At 36.5% G+C, this 19,687-nt stretch overlaps 2 protein-coding genes across 2 annotated transcripts; one reads left to right on the plus strand and one right to left on the minus strand.

Moving 5' to 3' along the window:
- The first annotated feature begins 4,229 nt into the window (after positions 1–4,229).
- LOC142608069 (uncharacterized) lies at positions 4,230–4,956 on the plus strand. Its single transcript, XM_075779775.1, has one exon. It carries the CDS (start codon positions 4,512–4,514, stop codon positions 4,785–4,787), a length of 276 nt encoding a protein of 91 aa, XP_075635890.1. The 5' UTR covers positions 4,230–4,511; the 3' UTR covers positions 4,788–4,956.
- A 998-nt stretch (positions 4,957–5,954) lies between these two features.
- On the minus strand, positions 5,955–10,683 carry LOC142605995 (josephin-like protein). Its single transcript, XM_075777418.1, has 3 exons — positions 10,421–10,683; positions 9,581–10,036; positions 5,955–6,426 (listed from the first exon to the last, which is right to left on the minus strand). Exons 1-3 carry the CDS (start codon positions 10,502–10,504, stop codon positions 6,028–6,030), a joined length of 939 nt encoding a protein of 312 aa, XP_075633533.1. The 5' UTR covers positions 10,505–10,683; the 3' UTR covers positions 5,955–6,027.
- Between the last annotated feature and the right edge of the window lie 9,004 nt (positions 10,684–19,687).

Genomic DNA, 19,687 nt, shown 5'->3' on the forward strand with positions numbered 1-19,687 from the left:
GTTTTTAGTATCTATATAGTGTTGAAAATCTATGTTGAAAACAAAAAAATAATAATAAAAAATAAATAAAAAGCAAAATAAATTGCTCAAAAAAGAGGAAAATCTGCTGCCTTGACTACATCTTGATTGATCAAGGTTCATTTAAACCTTAACTCTGGTTGATAGATTGAAATTTGATTTTTTTTTACTAGTAATTCTGCAAAGCAGATGACTTAATGACCTAGGAATCTATGCATTAGGATTCTATGACATATATTAAGCCTCATTAAGTTGTTATAATCATAGATAGGACTTTGTGGATGTTAGAGAAGTTGTTGTAACTATTGTGTACCAATGGTTTTGTTCCAAACTACATCTCTAAGCATATTAAAAATTAAGAGAGTTCCTATGAAGACATTTGCACCAACAATGTACTGCAATCAATAGTTGTTGTTGTGAATTCAACCGCGACTCGCGAATTGGGTATTTGTCACTTCAGAGGTAGAAAAGTCCAACTATTTGTGCACTGAAGTGATTCACGAGGTAGAAAAGTCCAACTGGGTTGGAGTTGCGTTGGTAACGTTAGTAAATTCTACTGTTGGTAACAATACTAAGATCATGTATATTTGTATTGCTGTAACTTTCATTCTACATAGTGATTCTTTGAGTTTATGGTAAGCTTCAAACCACCCGTTAAGTTTTTTGCCGTTAATGTTTCTCTATCAAAACCATATGGCTTATGTCAAAATTTATTTTTAGCATTTAGTTTTGGCGGGTCTATAGCTGCGTTATTTTTAGCCGCGTTTACAAAAAAGCGTGGCTATAGCTAACCTAAAGCCGCGTTTTTACAAAGTGCGGCTATAGACTTAACCTATACCTGCGTTTTAAAACCGCGGCTATAGGTTAAGTCTATAGCCACGTTTATAAGCGGTTTCAGCCGTGTTTTTAAACTACGGCTATAGGTTAAGTCTATAGCCACGTTTATAAGCAGTTTCAGCCACGTTCATAAATGTGGCTATAGGTCCAACCAAATATATATATATTAAAAGGGGGACCTATAGCCGCGTTCAAAAAACGCGGCTATAGCTAGCCTATAGCTGTGTTCATAAATGTGGCTATAGGTTCAGCCAAATACATACACATTTTTTTAAAAGGAAGACCTATAGCCACGTTCAAAAAACGTGGCTATAGCTAACCTATAGCCGCATTTTTAACACGCAGCTATAGGTTAAGTCTATAGCCGCGTTCATAAATGTGGCTATAGGTCCCGCCAAATATATATATTTTTTAAAAAGGACTTATAGCCGCGTTTTCAGGTTAGTCTATAGCCACGTTTATGAATGTGGCTATAGGTTTAGCCAATATAAATATTTTTAAAAGGGGGACCTATAGCCGTGTTTAGAAAACGCGGCTATAGTCTAAGTTTTTAAAAAATTCAGTTAAGTTCTTAAAAAATTCAGTTAAGTTTGAATTCATCTTTACGTGACTAGTCACGTGAAGATGAATTCAAACTTAACATCCAGTACTTGATGTTGACACGTAAAACAATAAAAAAAATATAAAATTATTTTATTCAAATAAATTAATAATAAAGGGGCTGAAATTGGGTAAAGCTGTCAAGCACATAAACAAAAAGGACAAAATAAGAGAAATTGAAAAGCCAAACTAAAACAAAACAAAAGCCAAGAAAGAGGTTCTGGGTAATTTAACGTAGAAGATGAAGAAGTGGGAGGAGAAGGAGATCAGTGAAATGGGACTCCGGCAACATGGCGGTGATTTCCTGGCAGCGACAGCAGTATAGTGAGAGATCGTAAGTTAATGTGTTACTAAAAGAGGGGAGAGAGATATTGGATCTGAAAATTTTTCTTTCTTTTTGATCTGAAAATCATATTCCGGTCCGATATGATTTTCGTCCACTGGGTTGAAGCTATCAGAGTTTTCAAGGCCAATACGGTGAGTTTTTGGTTTTTCTTTTTCTTTTTCTTTTTCTTTTTCTTTAATTGTGAATATTTGACCTTTTTATTTTATAGAAATATAGAAATTTGATTGAATAACATGATCATAGACGTAATATATGAGATGTTGACTTTGTTTGACATGGGATTAGCAAATTATCTTGTTTTTGAAGCATGTTCTAATACGGTTTTGGAGACTTTGGCTGGAAAGATATTTTACTGAAAAATTGTTGGGAATTTTATTATTAATTATTTTGTTATTATTATTATATTTTATGTGATTTTGATGTGTACGTTTGGACTTTTTCCTTTTGATTTTATCTTCACATGACTTGAAGGGTTGTTCCTTAAGAAACTCTTAAACGGAAAAGAAACGTAAATTTGGGGAAAAATTTTAATTTTAATTTTTTTTTACTAAATATATATTATTCTTTTTTTTTTAGAATGAAATATATATTATTCTGGATAGTCAATTGGGTATTCATGCAATTGCGTAATTTGATGGTTTAATGTTGAATCTACTAGCTGATATTAAATGATAAATAAAAAAAATTTGAAAAATGAAAATTACTGTGATGTATTTAGAATATTCTAAATACATCACAGTAATTTGGGAATACTGTAATTTTTTTTTCTTTTTAAAAAATAGACAAAATTAATGTATAGTTATTTCTAATACGTATTAGAAATAACTATACATTAATTTTGTCTATTTAAAAAAAAAAAAAAAAATACTATAGCCACGTTTTAAACGCAGCTATAGATTGCCCCTATAGCCGCAGTTTTCAAACCGTGGCTAGAGTATTTCCTATAGCCGTGTTTGAAAAAATGTGGCCATAGACCCCTCAAGCCTATAGTCATGCATTTTAGGCCATGGGCAAAAACGTGGCCTAAAAAACAAGACTATAGACCAAATCGTTCTATAGCCACGTTTTTTTGACCTATAGCCACGTTTTAGAAATGCGGCTATAGAACTTTTTTTTTTTTTTGGTAGTGCTAGAGCTTTACATAATTGACTTAATTAATCAACTTAAGTAATTAATTAACACTAATCGGGGTCTAAATTTCCTAAAAAAATTAACACCAAACTTTAAGGGTGCAGTTTACAATTTAGTATATATTGTAATTTGTTTTCCCATAAAAAGCATCTATTAGGAACCCCTCTTTGTATTTTTTTTTTTTTTGCTAACCACCCCTCTTTGTATTAGTAGTAGTGTAATTTCATAGTATAATTATTGTAATTCCATTGTCATCCTTGCCATTAGTTAGTTAGGTTAGTTACAAGTGGATTACAAGAGATAGGATTTAGATAGAGCTAGTTAGAGCTTTAACCACATGTAGCTCATTAATCACATGGGCTCATTGGTGAGAGTTCATGCTTAATTAGTAAGTCAATAGGATTAAGCTATGTGTGGCTAATATGAGAGAGCTTGAGTTGTATAAATAGTTGCATGTATCCATTATTTGGAATATCTTGAAGAATAAACCAATTCCTTCCTTGATACATTTCTTTTCTATCTTAATATATCTCTATGGTGTTGACTATCTCAAAATAAGTCAATTCGAGTGCAATTATTACCATTTCCATTCACTTCTTACCCATCTCCCTTAGGAACTACCGGGTTCCTACGTTCTTAATAGTATTTGAGAATGAGAGGATGTGGAAAACGAGAGAAATTAAGAAGGCTAAAGAGTTTATGGAACTAATTGAAGAAAAATTATGGAGAGAAAAGAGAAGAAAGAGATATTAGAGCTTGATAAGTTTATGAGAGAAAATAGAGAGAGAATAAAGAAAAGCAAAGAGGGGAAGATGTGCTCGCTTAGATAGAAAAGAAGATAAGGTAAGAGATAATATATAAAGACAAAACTTTCTTTCAAATTAGTTTGAAAGAATCTTTTCCAACTTGTTATGTGGTGATTTATAAGATTATTTACGTGTATTATTATTATTATTATTATTATTATTATTATTAAGTACTCTAAAGGGAAGGGAAAGGTACAAGGGGGAGGAAAGAAGAAAAATAAGAAACAAAATAAAATAAGAAAAACGTTGAAGAGTACCTTTTGGGCTTGGTTTTTGTTTTTGTTTTGGATTTATGACAGCAAATTTAAAGATTTTGTTAATGGTCACACATTTTTATGGGCTCAGGCCCAGTTATGTCAAGGTAAAATGCTTGAACTAATCCAGGATTAGCCCACGAGTGTCTTCATGAGAGGCTGAGAGCATTGGTTATAATGATGCCACGTTTTGAATACATAACCATATCTGCTGACTCAGGATGAGGCCCTCACTCCTCAGCTTACAAAATTTTCCTCCTCGTAAAATTAGTACCAAAAAAAATAGAAACCATAAGGATAAGCCACTTGGGGAGAACTCGTGCTTCAAGCACTTCCTTTCAATTCTCAATTACCATTTGAAACCCATCTAACGGCTCATATTCACTTGAGAAGAGCTAAGAGAAGGATATAATATAATGGAATATTAACATCCTACCCACTTTGCCTCCACTCCTCTATTCATTTCAACTATTCTGAGCTCGGATTCTGAAGAGATAATAACAAAGAAAGCTAGTTAAGATGGCTTCTCTAACATTGGCATTAGCTCCAGCAGCTGGAAGAGTGTTTGCCGCAACAGCAGCAAAGGGTGCTGGTGGAAGCAAAGAGGAGAAAGGGCTTCTTGACTGGATTATTGGAGGGTTACAGAAGGAGGACCAGCTTCTTGAGACTGATCCAATCCTCAAGAAGGTGGAGGAGAAGAATGGTGGCACCACCAGCAATGGGCGCAAGAACTCAGTAGCTGTCCCTCAGAAAAAGAAGGGTGGTGGCTTTGGAGGCCTTTTTGCCAAGAATTGATGCCCTCTTTTGGGGTTATTCATTATTTTCTGGCATTTCACGTATGCCGTGTTCATGTCTGTTTTGCTTTCAATCTTTGGTGATAATGGAATGCTTAAGTCGTGTTTACTACTTCTTAGTGTTCTGTTTCTTAAGGATTATTATTAATTCATTTTGGGTCAGCTAGTAACTAGCATCTTATATGTTGCTAAGATTTTTTTTTTTTTTTTTTGATGGTGAGAATGCATGAAATGGGAATTAGACTGATAAGGTGATGATGCCAGAGCAATAAAATAGAACAGTATACTGCATAGGTCACTGATAAGCTCTAATAGTCGAATTAGTAATTATGCATCCGAGAGAGAGAGACAGAGAGAGAGAGAGAGAGATGTGTGTGTATGTGTATAATTGTGCCAATAGCGAAAAGAAAGCAATCTGGGACGCGGATTAACAGTGAATGTAGCATTTTCCATGAGTCATGATTTTTGCCATGGATCCTTCGGGGACAGCTGATAAAATGGAACGACTCTCAAGAATAAGGATAGCAACACACTTTTTTCAAAAAAATATGATTTAAAGAAGACACTTTCTGAATTGAATGGCTACTGCCTAGATTCATAATATAGATAATTGGGAGTGGAAGGAAACTGTGAAAAACATGTTTAACACCATATAAATAGCATATTAAGCCATAGCCTCATGTGAACATATCACTATTCGGCTACAGGGTAATAGTTTCCGTTGTAACAGTCAAGAACTTTGCCAGCAACAATATTTTCCTTCACAAAACCTTTGCCTAAAATGTTTGTGTCCGAGAGAGAGAGAGAGAGAGAGCGAGGATGTGGACCTCTAAGAACGGCCTGAAGTCATTTGTTCGTTTTGTTTTCCCCCCAATCCCATCATGTGATGTGAAGAAACATTCTTGACTTACGAGTGTTTAAGTTTTACTGTTGTAAGTATGAGCAAACTCATTTAAGTATCAGGTTTCCTGATTGCACAATCACAGAAAGTCCATAACATCTTCTCTGAAAACTATTTGAGATGGCCACTGCTTCTGATGATTGCAGTACCCAATTAAAATTGCTTCACCTTTTAATAGTTGAGCCAGTGTCCCCCTTTCAGAAATCAGAACATTAAAAAAGGGATGCCAAAGGCCCAAAACCAACAAAACTGGTATTTACAGAGAAATAAACAAAAACGCATATGACCTAGAAGGCCCTTGACATAAATTCTTGAACAAAATATTATATATTTTACAATATCAAGAGTTCGCCGTTACAGAATTTGATCTTGAAAAAGAAGAAGAAGAGTTGATGAACTCGATGCAATCCTCAATGGCTTCTGTTCTATGGGAATCAACAGGAGCTACGAAGGCTGGATTTGATCTTCCTAATGAAGAAGAATCCTTAGGTGACTGTCTTTTCCTCGTAGTCACCGACTGTAGAGCTCTTGCTACCTTATCAGCAAGATTCTTAAGGTATCTGATAGTTAACTCAGACCCTTTAGGCAGTTTGAATCTGCAATTTCTAGAAAAGCCTCTCTTACTATAGTTTTGTCTATAATAAGGGTAACCGCTTGTCTTGTCCATGAAGAGAGAGAGAGAGAGAGCGAGAGAGTTGTGAGTGGAATAGCAAAAAATGTAGACAACAGCAGGAGAAATATATTAAGTTGTGGGTGTAGTAGATGATAGAGTGTAGACGAAATATATAGAAAAGAACCAAAAAGCAAATGCTGAAAAGGTCGATGGAGGCGGTGAGAAAAGAGAGCGTAAGCAATAAAAAGAATACTGCTTGCCTTCTCTACTTTCTGACGCACACCCGGCTACAACCATGGACCATGATGAGTATATTTCTTTGCTTGCATGTAGTGCAAGTGTAGAAAAGTTAGTGCAACCAAACAAATATAAAATTTAAAAAAGAATTGAAATGAATGGTTTTGGTCAGGTAGGTAATGCTAGATCATCACGTTTAACTAAAATATAAGAAAACATTAAGGGCTTAAGCTTAAGCAAACCATTTGCTTCTAGTTTTTCTAGGCACAATGTTGTATGTGTACCTGCAAGCAGTTAGGTCCTCAAAGAGGAAACAATTAACCGTGCGTTCTTGTAAACCCAGTTCATGATTCTTCAGTCTCTTAAAAAAATTAAGTGACCATTCCATTTTATCCCCAAAGAGGAAACGATGCATTCTTGTGACTAAAGTGAATGGCCAACACTTTGGAATTTAATATTACCTTCATCACCAACACTACCCTAATTAGTATTTATTATCTATAAATAGATGGTAATGAATTAACTAATAGTTATATAGTGACAACAACATCAAGATGTTTCCATCAAATTAAGGAATAAAGAGAATGCCCCTGCTATTAGACTATTAGAATGTGGTCGTGGGCAATGATATCCCAATATAGGTCCTGTGTAGGAAAGTTAAAGGAGTGGACCTATCCAAGGGTGTTAACTATATTGTGAAGAAAAAGTGAAGGTGCAGGAAGAAAGAAAAAGAAAAGAGAAAAGAGAACAACAAAAAAAAAATAGGGCAAAACTTTAACAGAGGTGTCTTTTATAAAAAAGAAGTCAGCAGTATCCAATTGGTGTGTGTTGCTTTTAAAGTGCTTTTGATCTTATGTTAGAAATTCTGAAGGAATCGAACCATGATTGATGCAGAGAGAATGGTGGATGGCCGGTGGGAGAAGTCACAAGTGGGGCACTAGGCATTACAACTTCCATTTGCTTTATTGAGTTTTATCATTTACACACAACTTTTCGGTAATCTGTTAGTAATAATGTACAACATCCATAACAAACACTCTAAAGCTTTTTATAGCTTAAAAAGAGCTCCAAACAAATGATTCCCAAATATCTTATTCTTTAGTGAGAAATCCATCAGTAACTAAACATGCTTGTCAACGACCAATTCACTACAAAAACTGGTCTTTTCCAAATATTATGGGCTTGAAATTTAATTCCAAACCAAAACCCTGCTATATTTGGGCATGAGTAGCATGAATATATTCTGAACCTTTTTTTCACAATAAGAGGACACTAGGAATTATTGGACAAGACCAGAAGTAATATCATATGATGATAGGTCTTATGCATCCAACCAAAGAAAAAGACATACATAAGTTTCTAGAGACAGACAGATGAATTGTTGGTAAAATCTAATGTGATCATAACATTACAGAGCATTGATTACATCTTGCTTCTCATGTTGGTGCAACTTTTGTCAGTATCTGCCGGTAAGAGTTTCCAAATCTTACCAGGATTACTTGGCATTAAAAATATCATGAGTACCCTTGAGGCCAAATTCACTCATCTTCAACCAAAAATTATCTTAAAGACTCATACATACAACATATGCATTGTCTCTCTCTCACAATGAGCATCCATATGGTTGTGGGATCCACACTTTGTGAGACCAATGATGCATATTTTGGATGCATGAGATACATTCTCCATCCCAAGGTCCCAACTCCCCCTCCCCCAAAAATATAAAACAAAAAAAACTAAACCAAAAGGAAAAGAACAAAGAAAGAAAGAACGAAAAAAATCATGAGTGGGTGAAGATGCTCTGACAAGATGTTGCCCTTTTTCTGGACAGGTGCCTAAGCATACAATTTAGTCGACCACAAAGGAAGATCAAGATCTTTTAATTAAAACCAATGTTTTAAACCAATTGCTCCATGTTGTAAATCATGAATGTTTTAATGTCTTCCATCCCAAAAATAAAGCTACATCAGTAGCCAACTCCAGTTCAAGCACAGAAAGGTCATAAAACTTCTGAGACAAGCAGTTAATGTATAGAAGCTATAATGACATGTATTTCAAGGCCACTGCTTATCAAAACTTTACAAGAAGGCATTTGGGGAAGACTAATATCAACACGGCACTTAAATTTATTAATGTAATTTCTCTTCCCAGGTATTTAAGATAGAGGATTTGAGCTAAGACCATAATATCAATAGATATAGAATTGAAGTAAAAAGTATTATAAACATGGAAGAAACATTCTCTGGATTTATTTTTTAAACCAAAGAAACTAAAAATTACTTTTAGACAAAAGATCTATACAGCATGAAACAGTACAAGGCAGGTTAAGAGACCATAGAAGTAACAGGCAAAGCTAGAAAGGAGCATAATCAAATTCCTTCAATCTATGGTTTTCAAATGTATCTTAAATAATCAGTTAAATTGACTCCCTGAAATCAGTTTCCATGATGATACCAACATTTACAATAAGTGCTAGACACTATTCGAATTTTAATCAAGAAACTGCAATCTGTACGTAAGATATAATTATATATTTGTCAGAGAGTCGTGCCCAATATGTCTAAGTTCTCCTTCTGCTCCACCAAATTTTTATTAGTTTATGTCAAGCTTATTTGGTTAGCTTTTAGTTTTTAGAGTTTATGTATATCTTTTTAAAATCTCACTTTTTCTTACCTTTTTAAAGAACTAATATATTTTAACACACTTTCATCAAAAAGGAATCGACAAAAGGATAAGCAAGCTGATGTCAAACGCACACTAAAAGTGACTTCTGAATTCCAATCCATTAAGAAACCTTAAGGAACAAAACAATTCATTGAAGAAACAATTAAGAACATCCTTAATCACCACCTGCCAGGCCACTTAGGAACTGATTTCCTACCTCAAGAAGACCAAGCTTTGAAAGAGACTAAGATTGCATCAAAAATAAAACTGAATTCATCTATAAACTGCCCCAAGATCTTGTTTGGAACAAGTACATGGTATATACACACACATTCAGAAGTTCTATCAAGGAACTTAGTTCCAAAGCAAACAAAGCTCACTGTGTACCATTCATGACAAGTAAAACCTCCCCACCATGATTGATGATGCTATCTAAGAATTCCCTAACTTCTTCATCATCTTTAAAAGTCTCAGGAGCTACAAGATCACTATCCAAATTATACCAAACCCCATCAATCCTTTTCAACGTAATCCAATGCCTACTTTTCCAAAGCCCACCATACTTTATAACCGAAACATTAAGCACAATACCCATCAAAGTATCATCATCGAGATTGATCAAAGATGATCCATTACGCCGATCATGCCAAATTACACTCTTCCCTTTCCCTTCTAATGCCACCATTAGTACATTTATGTCATAGTTTCCTGTGATTGCATTATAATGAGGTTTAAAGAGCACAGATAATGGTGTCCAGCTCAACTTGCTTGGATCATCAAGAACAAGTTTCTCAGCAATTTCATTCAAGCTGGCTCGAGTAAACGCGTCCTTTTGCTGTTTTATGATGCATAATTTTATGTTAACAACAAACCCATTAAAAGATCAAACTGAATAAACAATTAAAGCTTTTCTTTTTTTGAAAATTGAAGAGAAAGAAAAGATGACAAATTGTGAGATTTCGTTTGGTTGCTGAGAAAACAGAGAAAACGAAAAAAAAAAATTTAAATCAAAATCCCAAACACAAAATCCTCAACTGAACCAGAGTGATTGTTTTAGGCAAAGCAGAGTTCAAACTGGAGTTTCATGTTCTATTGGGTTCCAAATAAGTGGAAATTAAGGTTTAATAAATTCAATTGATTTTCTTTTTGCTTCTCACTAACCAAACAAAGCTTCAAAAATAAAATAAAAAAGTAATGAGAGAGAGAGGAAAAAGGGTACCTGAAAGAGATTGTTGAGGGAGTGCAAAAGGCAGAACTGTAATCTTTGCCTCTCATGATAGATTTGGGTATTCTCTGTCGCCATCTTCAATTTCTCACACACTGAGTCTGAGAATCACCAAATAGAAGACGAATTCTAGGGCTTTAGCTTTGCTTGCATAGACATATATAGAAACCCAGATCAAAGCTTTTTTTTAGGCTCTAAAATTCTCCAGATTTTAGCAATTTGGTTCCAATTCGGTGCTCTTCCCCCTATTGTTTCTTCTTCTTCTTCAAGTTTCAAAAAAGTTTCAACGCCTGGAAGACAATCGTCGTTTTGAGCGAATGTTCGTCGTTTTGGGTAGAATGTAAAACTTAGGAGAAAATATTAAAATAGCATTAATTTTCAAACAATATAGTTAGTAGTTAAGTTTTACAAACTATATTTTTTACTAGCATATCGAGTTTAAAAAACTCGATTTTGGGGCTATAAATCGAGTCTTTAATGCTCGATTTTTATGGTCTGATTCTGTCTGATGTGGCATTTTTTCCACGTGGTGACTACTTGGAAATCGAGTCACTAAGACTCGATTTACCAAAAAAAAAAAAAAAAAAAAAAAACGCAGTCAGCCCACCTGGGTCGCGCCGCCTGGGCGCGCTGCCTGGGCGTGCGACCTAGGCCACCGCGCGGCCTGGACGCGCGACCCAGGCCACCGCGCACCCAGGTCGCGCGGCCTAGGTGCGCGACCCAGGCCCCGCACGGCCCGGGCGCGCGACCCAGCCACCGCGCGCCCGGGTTGCGCCGCTCGGGCGCGCGCCCAGCCGCGCCGCCGGGCGCGCGACCCAGGCCACCGCGCGGCCTGGGCGTGCGACCCAGGCCAGCCCAGGTCGCGCGGACCTGGGCGCGCGCTGCCTGGTCCGTTTTTTTTTTTTTTTTTTGTTGAGTTGAAATTTCATCTGGCTTTTAAATAGAATCTTTGAAAAACGATTTCCAAGTAGTGCCACGCGTGGAAAAATGTCACATCGATAGAATCGTACTATAAAAATCGAGCATTAAAGACTCGATTTATAGCCCCAAAATCGAGTCTTTTAGACTCGAGATGCTAGTAAAAAATATAGTTTGTAAAACTTAACTACTAATTATATTGTTTGAAAATTAATGCTATTTTAATATTTTCTCCTAAAACTTACCGATTAAGCAGCATTTCCCATATAAAAAAAGATATATATATATATATATATATATATATATATTTTTTTTTTTTTTTTTGGGTTAAAAGGGCAATATTATTAATAAAGGAAAGAAAAACTAAACAGGCACAAATGCCATACTAGCAGCAACAAGTTTACAATAATACAAACCATTGATGTCCTTAGCTACTAATGTCTCTAGTTTAGCGGTAAAAGGAAAATCAAAAACTACAGTGTTCCCTCATAGAGCTGTCCCATTTTGCCAGCCAATTAGCGTATTTGTTGGCTTCTTTAAACACGTGGATCACCTTGACTTGAGGAAGCTTGTCCAGGAGATACTTGCAATCATATAACAGAGGAGCATAAGCTATATATTAGGATTATTTTTTGAGTTAAGCAGCCTAACAATCACCTTAGCATCAGATTCTACTTCAAGTTGCCATATTCCAATGTGATCAGCTAATCTCAACCCATCTCTCAATGCCCATAACTCAACAATGATGCTTGAGGTGAAACTAATAGATCTTGCATAGCCCTTAACCCATGTTCCTTGACTGTCTCTAATGATTCCTCCACCCCCGCCTTACCTGCATTGCCAAATGATGCACCATCAGAGTTAAGTTTATACCAACCCTCTCTTGGTTTATTCCATCCAACTGGGATTACAATATTTGCAATCTTTTTTTTTTGCTATACTCACACAAAAATGATATTCTCTAGCTTGATTAATACAATCATTAGGAAGGTTCGGGTTGGGGATAGAGTTTTCAAACACAATCTTGTTTCTGTTTTTCCAAAGTGTCCAAATGGTGAATAAGAACACTGTACTCCATGGGATATCAACTCTATGTTTAACAGGATTCACACTATTTGATTGCAACCATTCTTCCAAACTTCCAATGAAAGTATTTATAAATGCTGAAGGAACCCCTCAACACTTCTCCAATAATTCCGAGCTAACTCACAGCCACGGAGAAGGTGAGCAATGGACTCAGCTTGAGTCTTGCAAATAGGACACTTACCATCACAACTTATGCCCCTTGCTGCCAGAATACTCTTAACAAGGACACTATTGTGTAAACACGGCCAAAGGAACATGGTAATTTTTGGTAATATATCAAGTTTCCATATCCATTGCCCCTTGAAGGAAACTCTTGAAGGACCATTCTCGATGCTTAGTAAATAAGTCGAGTTTGTGGAGAAATCTCCATCTTTGGTATATTTCCACATAAGGGAATCCTCTCTATGACCAAATTCCTGAATTGGGACTGCTTTAATTTTACTCTTAATGATTTTTGGCAAATCAAAGGATATTAAGTCCCACTTCCAGCCACCCACACCCCTTAATTCTTCCATGGTAAGAAAATTTTCCCTTTGGCTTAAAGGCCCCTCAATCATTTCCCTTAAAGATTCCCTCTTCAGCCATCTATTCAACCAAACATTAGTCCTTGCTCTATTCCTTACACCCCAATAGACTCTTGTAGAGAAGATAGGGAACCCCGCTTTAATGGCCTGCCAATTGGGGGAGGAAGGTAGAGCATCTGGATCCCTTGCTCCCACTCTTGAGGTGGAGTAGTATTTCTTCAAGATGACTTGAGCTCACAAGGCATCCTTTTCTTGATACATTCTCCAATTTAGCTTATCCAACCAGATATGATAAATCCAGGTATTCAACAACATTTTCTATAAAAATATAAAAAAAATGATTTATTCAACTAGATATGATAAATGCATAATTTTAAAAAGCTCCTGTCTACCAACTGTTGAACTTTTTTTAAAATTTTGACCCGTTATGGAGGTTTTTGTCAGACTGAATTGGTGCTTGATTCTCAATTGAACCCTAATTTAGTTTGTAAAACCATGGATAAATCAGTCAATTCACAATTATATGGTTGATAGATAATGGATTCTTACCAAAAAAAAAAAGATTATTAAAAGGAATATGGTGTGGTGTTGGCCACTAATCATCTAATGCCAAAGTTAATGAATATTATTACTTTCTTTTTTGGTTTTTAAAAAAGAAATAGGTCATTTTTTGTTGATCAATGTGCGTACCTTGATCCTAGATTTCCAATTTTTTTTTTCTTGAATAAATACTTGTAGATGCTCATTTTTAGAAGCCCTGCAAAAGGAAAAGCCCAAAGACATGGGTAGAGAAAAAGTTGGATAGAAAATGCCATTAAGCCCAAGCAGCAGGAATAATAGATAATGGGTCCATAAAGCAAGCAAATGGATCCTGAAAAAGTAAGTGGGCCTAAGAAGGCCCGGAAGAAAGAAATAACAAACCCATGGGCTATATGGATGTAGAAAAGCAAGAATGGGCCATGGATGTCACAGCAGACCCGAAGTAATGTAAGTAAAGAAAGTAAGGGGCAATGGAGAATCCATGAGCCCCAAGGAGGAAGTAAGAAACACTTGGGCCAAGGAAGCACAAGGAGTTAGTAAAAGCCCATGGGAAGCATAGAATTGGAAAAAGGGCCAAGGATGCCCCAAGAAAGTAAACGGGCCAAGGATGCCCAAGGGAAAGTAGGTGGGACAAAGGAGCCCACAAGTAGTAAAGGGCCCAAAGAGTTTATTGGGCCTTCAGAAAAAGAATAAATAGAAAAGCCCAGGGGAGGCCTAGCAGACTTGAGTTAAATAAACCTCACGACAGGCGTAATAGTGGAATGCGGCAGGAAACAAATAACAAGGGTTGGGAGCGTAAGAACAGCCCACAAACGGGCAAGGCCCAGCCCCTAAGAGAAGCAAATCATAAATGCAAAGTTGGGTAAAGTAGTCCATGCCAAAACAAGCTAAAAATGAGCGGTAAACTGGATAGTTTGACTTTCAGACCGCGGCAGACAAATGACCAGCGGGCAGAATTTGAATAAGCATGGAGGCAAGGCACGCACAAGGCCCAGGCACCACCAACCTGTACCCAGCCAATACAGGAAATGGTAAGGTCATGAGTCAAAGGTAAGGGGGTATAGTCTGGTGGTGGGGATGGGGAAAAGCCCATTTTTGTGTTTCCTGCTCAAACTCTTTTGGAAGCAATGTCTTGCTTGGATGACATACTACTCAAAAGAGGCAAAGCTGAGTTGGAACCACAAGGTGTATGCCATGAGGGATAGAGAAAATGAGAGTATTGACACCGTGGTTGGTAAGAGTACCATGACGAGTAAGCAAACAAAAAGGCCTGAGACAGAGTGGTGCTAGCTGGGTGGCTGACCAGTTAGTGATGGTCAGCAAAGAAACCCACGCCAGACAAAAATGGTTAAGGGCTAAAATGGTAAAAGCCAAGCATGGCTAACCTGATATAAGGAGCCCTACTGTGCGCGGCTAAGCAGGATGGCAACCTTTGTGAGATAATCGCTAGAATTACAAAAATAGGGGTGTAAGAAAAAACGAGAAGAAAAAGAGAGAAAGAATAAAAGGAGAGTAAAAACAAAAAAAAAAGGGGGAAGGAAAAAGAATTAAAGGAAGAGAGAGGAGAAGTAAGAGAGAGCAGAGTGATTGGCATGCACCAAATGGGTTATTCTCCCTCTCCCCCTCTAACCCATGCTCTCTGGTAACAAAAAAAGGACTTCACCCAACCCAAGTCACTTAGGTCCACTCCTTCAAAGCAGTTAATTTCCCTCTCAGAGAGATTAGTAGCATTGAAGAAGTGGTTCCCCTTCCTGATGCAAACTCTGCAGAATGGTTTAACGCGCCAGGCTAACATTTATTTCTTTAATACGCTCGTTGTTCTCCATTCAATACATATTCTTTTGTTACTATTATGTAAAACGGGCACTCCCCATCAAGGCCCACTGTCTATTTTATCTAAATTCCCATTATTGTTTTTATTATATTGGCTTGCTGTAGTTAACATAACAGTTCTGTCTGCCACAAGCGTATGATCAAGACCTGATTAATAGGGGCATTGTTTGTGCACAAACCGGATCGGGAAGGTTTGCTCTCGGACCGGTCCCAACTCCTCGATTTAGAAATCTTTGGGCCTAGTGTAGTGGCAAGCGGCCCAGCCCAACTCTTGCAAAAAAGGCCCACACAATACTTTATTTCCAATAAGAAACAAAGGAAAAAAAATATAATAATTGAAGGCCTATAACCATGTCTATCTAAAGCTTGAGCTAACAATGTTGACAAGTTAAAGATGGGAACTAAACCACTCTAGTTCTTTTATAAAGATTTTTGATGACACCAAATGGAGGTATATTTTCCTAAATCTTAGTTGTCGAGATAAATTTGGGATAACAAGTGCAACTGATGGTAAGGTTCTAGGAACATTATTAGCATTTTTCACATATTAGCCTATTGACTTTTGGGTGAGTTGAGTTGAGGTTGTATTCACTAGTTCTTGGTTTTTCTTAAGCTAGATTGACAATGGTAAGTTCATAATCGAGTTGAGTGGATATGTGTTAATTCGAGGAAGCATACATCCGAAACAGGGTGTATTTTTCCCTGTTAAATCCATTCTCAAGTTTATGTTGTCTTGGAGGATATATGTTTTCATACTTTTAATGTGACAGTTACTACTTCAGTATATGGCCAATCAGTCACCTTTAGTCTAGTTACTGTTGTCATAGGGTTTTTTCAGCTTTCCTGACCTCTTCTCTTAACACAATCATGTTAGTTGGTTTGGTTGGGTTATCATTGAATGGTTAAGATTTTGGGTAGTTGTTTTGCTTAACTGAATAGGCATATAAGTGCATTTGAACATAAGATGGAATTCTAAACAAAACGATTCAAATTTCTTATGAAATTCATAGATCTAGCTAATCATGACAAGATCTTATTCTATGGATGATCAAACTTCGAATAACTAGAATTCAAGATAGCTATTCAAAATCTTAGTATAAGACTGGATTAGTTATCTTACTCACATGTCATGTTTCCAATGGATCTGCAATTACATATTCAATGCCATGGTATGTAAGATTCTAAACTCAGTGAAACTTATGATCACAAGGTGCAACTGATCAAATCACATGCTTTCTAAAAGGAAACACATTATGTTCATGTCACCTTTTAAAAAATAAATTAAAGATTTTCTTAGCTAAGTTACCTATTTTCACTACCTCATTATATTAAAAAAAAAAATGGTGGTGGATTTACTTCAAAACTGTACTTATAGGAATCAAGGCTTGAGATTGAATGTCATTCCTCAGGGGGAGTAATAGACTTAGGGGGAGAACCTCATGTTAAAGGGAAGAAAGTTTTTTAATGTAACTAACTTAGGAGGAGAGTTAGTTTGATACACATTGTTATTGATATATTTTTGTGTTGTGTATCCTTTGGTTTTGTAACCATTTACATACATAATGTGTTGTTTCTATATTCGATGATGATGTATGTGTTTCACTCTTTATCTCACATGTGTTGTTTCTTTTCTCTCTTTATACACATGTTTCTTATATATTAAACTTGTCATTTTTTTTTCCACATGGTACCTTGATGTGTTTTGTTTAGTGCCTTTCAGGAAAGACAAGTTAAAGCCAAGTCAAGATTCTGAACCTTCTTCTTGCAGCAACTTCCAAGGTTCAAATCTTTTAGACTAGGTTTATTTATTCTGTAATCTTGAGTAGAATTTATTCTAGGACATTTAATGTACTCTTGTGGTTTTGTCACGGATTGCCAAAGGGGGAGATTGTTAGGAACATATTTTTATGTAATTGGCATATCCTTTGATAAAACGCACTTTACTTGTATTTGGGTAAATCTAAGTAGGTTCAAGATGATCATTATAAGTGGTTAAATTGAAGACATTAAGATTACTCAAAAACTGTTCAAGAAAAGTGTAATCTGCAAGTCTCGATAGCTCCTCGACAGAAGCTCGATCTGTTGAGATTTATTAAAGCTCGACACATATTTCAATCTATCAAGCTTATAGGGTTCAAACTGTAGCCATCAATGTTTTTTACTCTAAAATGCTATTTGTTTATGGGTTTGTATAATCCTCATAGGACTAGGAAAACCCAAGGTTTGCGGGTTTGTATAATCCTTACTGGACTAAGAAAACCCAAGGTTTGTGTAAACCTATTTGGAATAGGAGAGCCCATTAAGGTCCTACATAAAGGTGTTGGAAAAAGAAAAACCTAACCCTAGAGAGCTTCATAAGGTTTTTTTTTTAAACTATAGCCTCCTCCTATAAAAGAAAGAGTTCTTGTTGCGTTTCTTGAAAGCTTTTAGATTCTGTAACCAAGGAAAGTCTCTTGCGCCAACATTGAAGATCTTATTAGTGTTTCTATGTGAACCTACTGCAAATCAACTACAACAATCAAAGGGTTGCTGTGGGGTTAGTTACGCACTAGGATTTGTGCAAGGGAGTAAGCCACATACTGGGATCTGCACATCTATTGGTTAGTCACGTACTGAGAGCCGTGCAATACAAGGAGAGATTGTCACTACAGAACAAGTCCAATTGGATATTGGGGTAAAGGTTCAACTATAAGTTTGTATAAGGTACTGGAATTCCTTTACTTGTAACCGCTTGTTGTGATAATAGTGAATTCTCAGAAGTGGTGACCTTAAAATCACCCAGTGAGGTTTTTGCCTTGGAGGTTTTCCCCATTCATAAACAAATCACCATGTCAATTTATTTTCTGTTGCACATTTATTTAGTTGGTGATTTGTTTGTGCTGCCATGTATATTGCATGTTAATTTGATTAATTAATTAAAATTTGGCTAATTAATCAATTAATTCATCACAAAGGGTCAATACATTTTTGACCTATCAAGTGGTATCAGAGTAGACACACTCTGATTAGGATTTAATCTTTCCAATGTGATCCATTGACCCCTATTTGTCATGGATAGAGGACAATCACTCATTATACCTCCTGTATTTGATGGTACTAACTATGCATACTGAAAAGTACCCATGAGAGCTTCCTTGCAGTCTTTAGATGAGAAAGTGTGGCAAGATATGGAGAGAGGCTGGACCAAGCTTAAGGAAGTGCCAACTGACTGGGATGATGCAAAGATCAAGGTGGCAAATTTCAACAGCAGGGCATTGAATGCCTTATTCAATGCAGTCACAAATAAGGAGTTCAAGAAGATATCTTCCACTGAAATTGCAGAGGAAGCATGGACCATTCTCTAGACAACCTATGAGGGAACCAAGGCTGTCAAGGATTTGAAGTTTCAGAGGCTCACTACTAGCTTCGAAGAAATCAAGATGGAGGAGGATGAATCATTTGATGAGTTCTATGCTAGGTTCAAGAACATAGTGAACTCAGCATTTAATCTTGGGAAAACCATTCCTGAACCCAAGATTGTGAGAAAAGTGCTCAGTTCTTTGCCTGAGAGATTCCATGCTAAGATCATTACGATTGAGAAGTCAAAGAATATTGATAAAATTCCTTTGACAGAGCTAGTTGGAAATCTGCAGACCTATGAGTTGGGTTTGTCTAGGATCGGGAAGTCAAGCAAAAGCAAGAACATGGTACTGAAGACCAAGAGCAGTGACAATGATGAGTCTTTCGATGATGAAGATTCTAAAATGAAGTCCTACATCACCAGGAAATTCAATAAGTTCATGAAGAATGCAAATGCAAAGGGCTTTGACAAGGACAGTAGGAAATCAAGTTTTTCTCAGTCTAAGAGCCAAGACAAAGGGAAAAAGGATGCTAGGGATGGCGGTCAGTACACTGTTTCCTCAGGACCTAAGTGTTTCGGGTGTCAAGGTTTCGATCACATGAAATAAGAATACCCTACCTATCTCAAGTCCATTGGGAAAAGCAAGGCACTTGCTGCAACCTTGAGTGACACCGAACTTGAGGATGATTCCGATAATGAAGATGACGGAATTCTAAATGCTTTCACGGCCATTGTCAATCCTATTGATGGGATTGTAGAATATGTGGATAAAGAAGAAAACTTGGTGGAATCAAAATTTGAGAAGATGGATGAGCAAGATGACATCCACACAGCCTATGCAAAGTTATACAAGGTCTTTGAAAAACATGAGAAACTGTATAGGTTGGCCACCAAGAAACTCAGTGATGTGGAGCTTGAATGAGAACAACTCTTCACAAAATTTGATGAAGCAAATTAGACTATTAGAGCACTGAGATTTGAAAACAATTTCTTGGTTAAGAGAACCAAGAAACTTGAGAC

Source organism: Castanea sativa, chromosome 8, assembly GCF_040712315.1.
Source record: "Castanea sativa cultivar Marrone di Chiusa Pesio chromosome 8, ASM4071231v1".
Taxonomy (NCBI): Eukaryota; Viridiplantae; Streptophyta; class Magnoliopsida; order Fagales; family Fagaceae; genus Castanea; species Castanea sativa.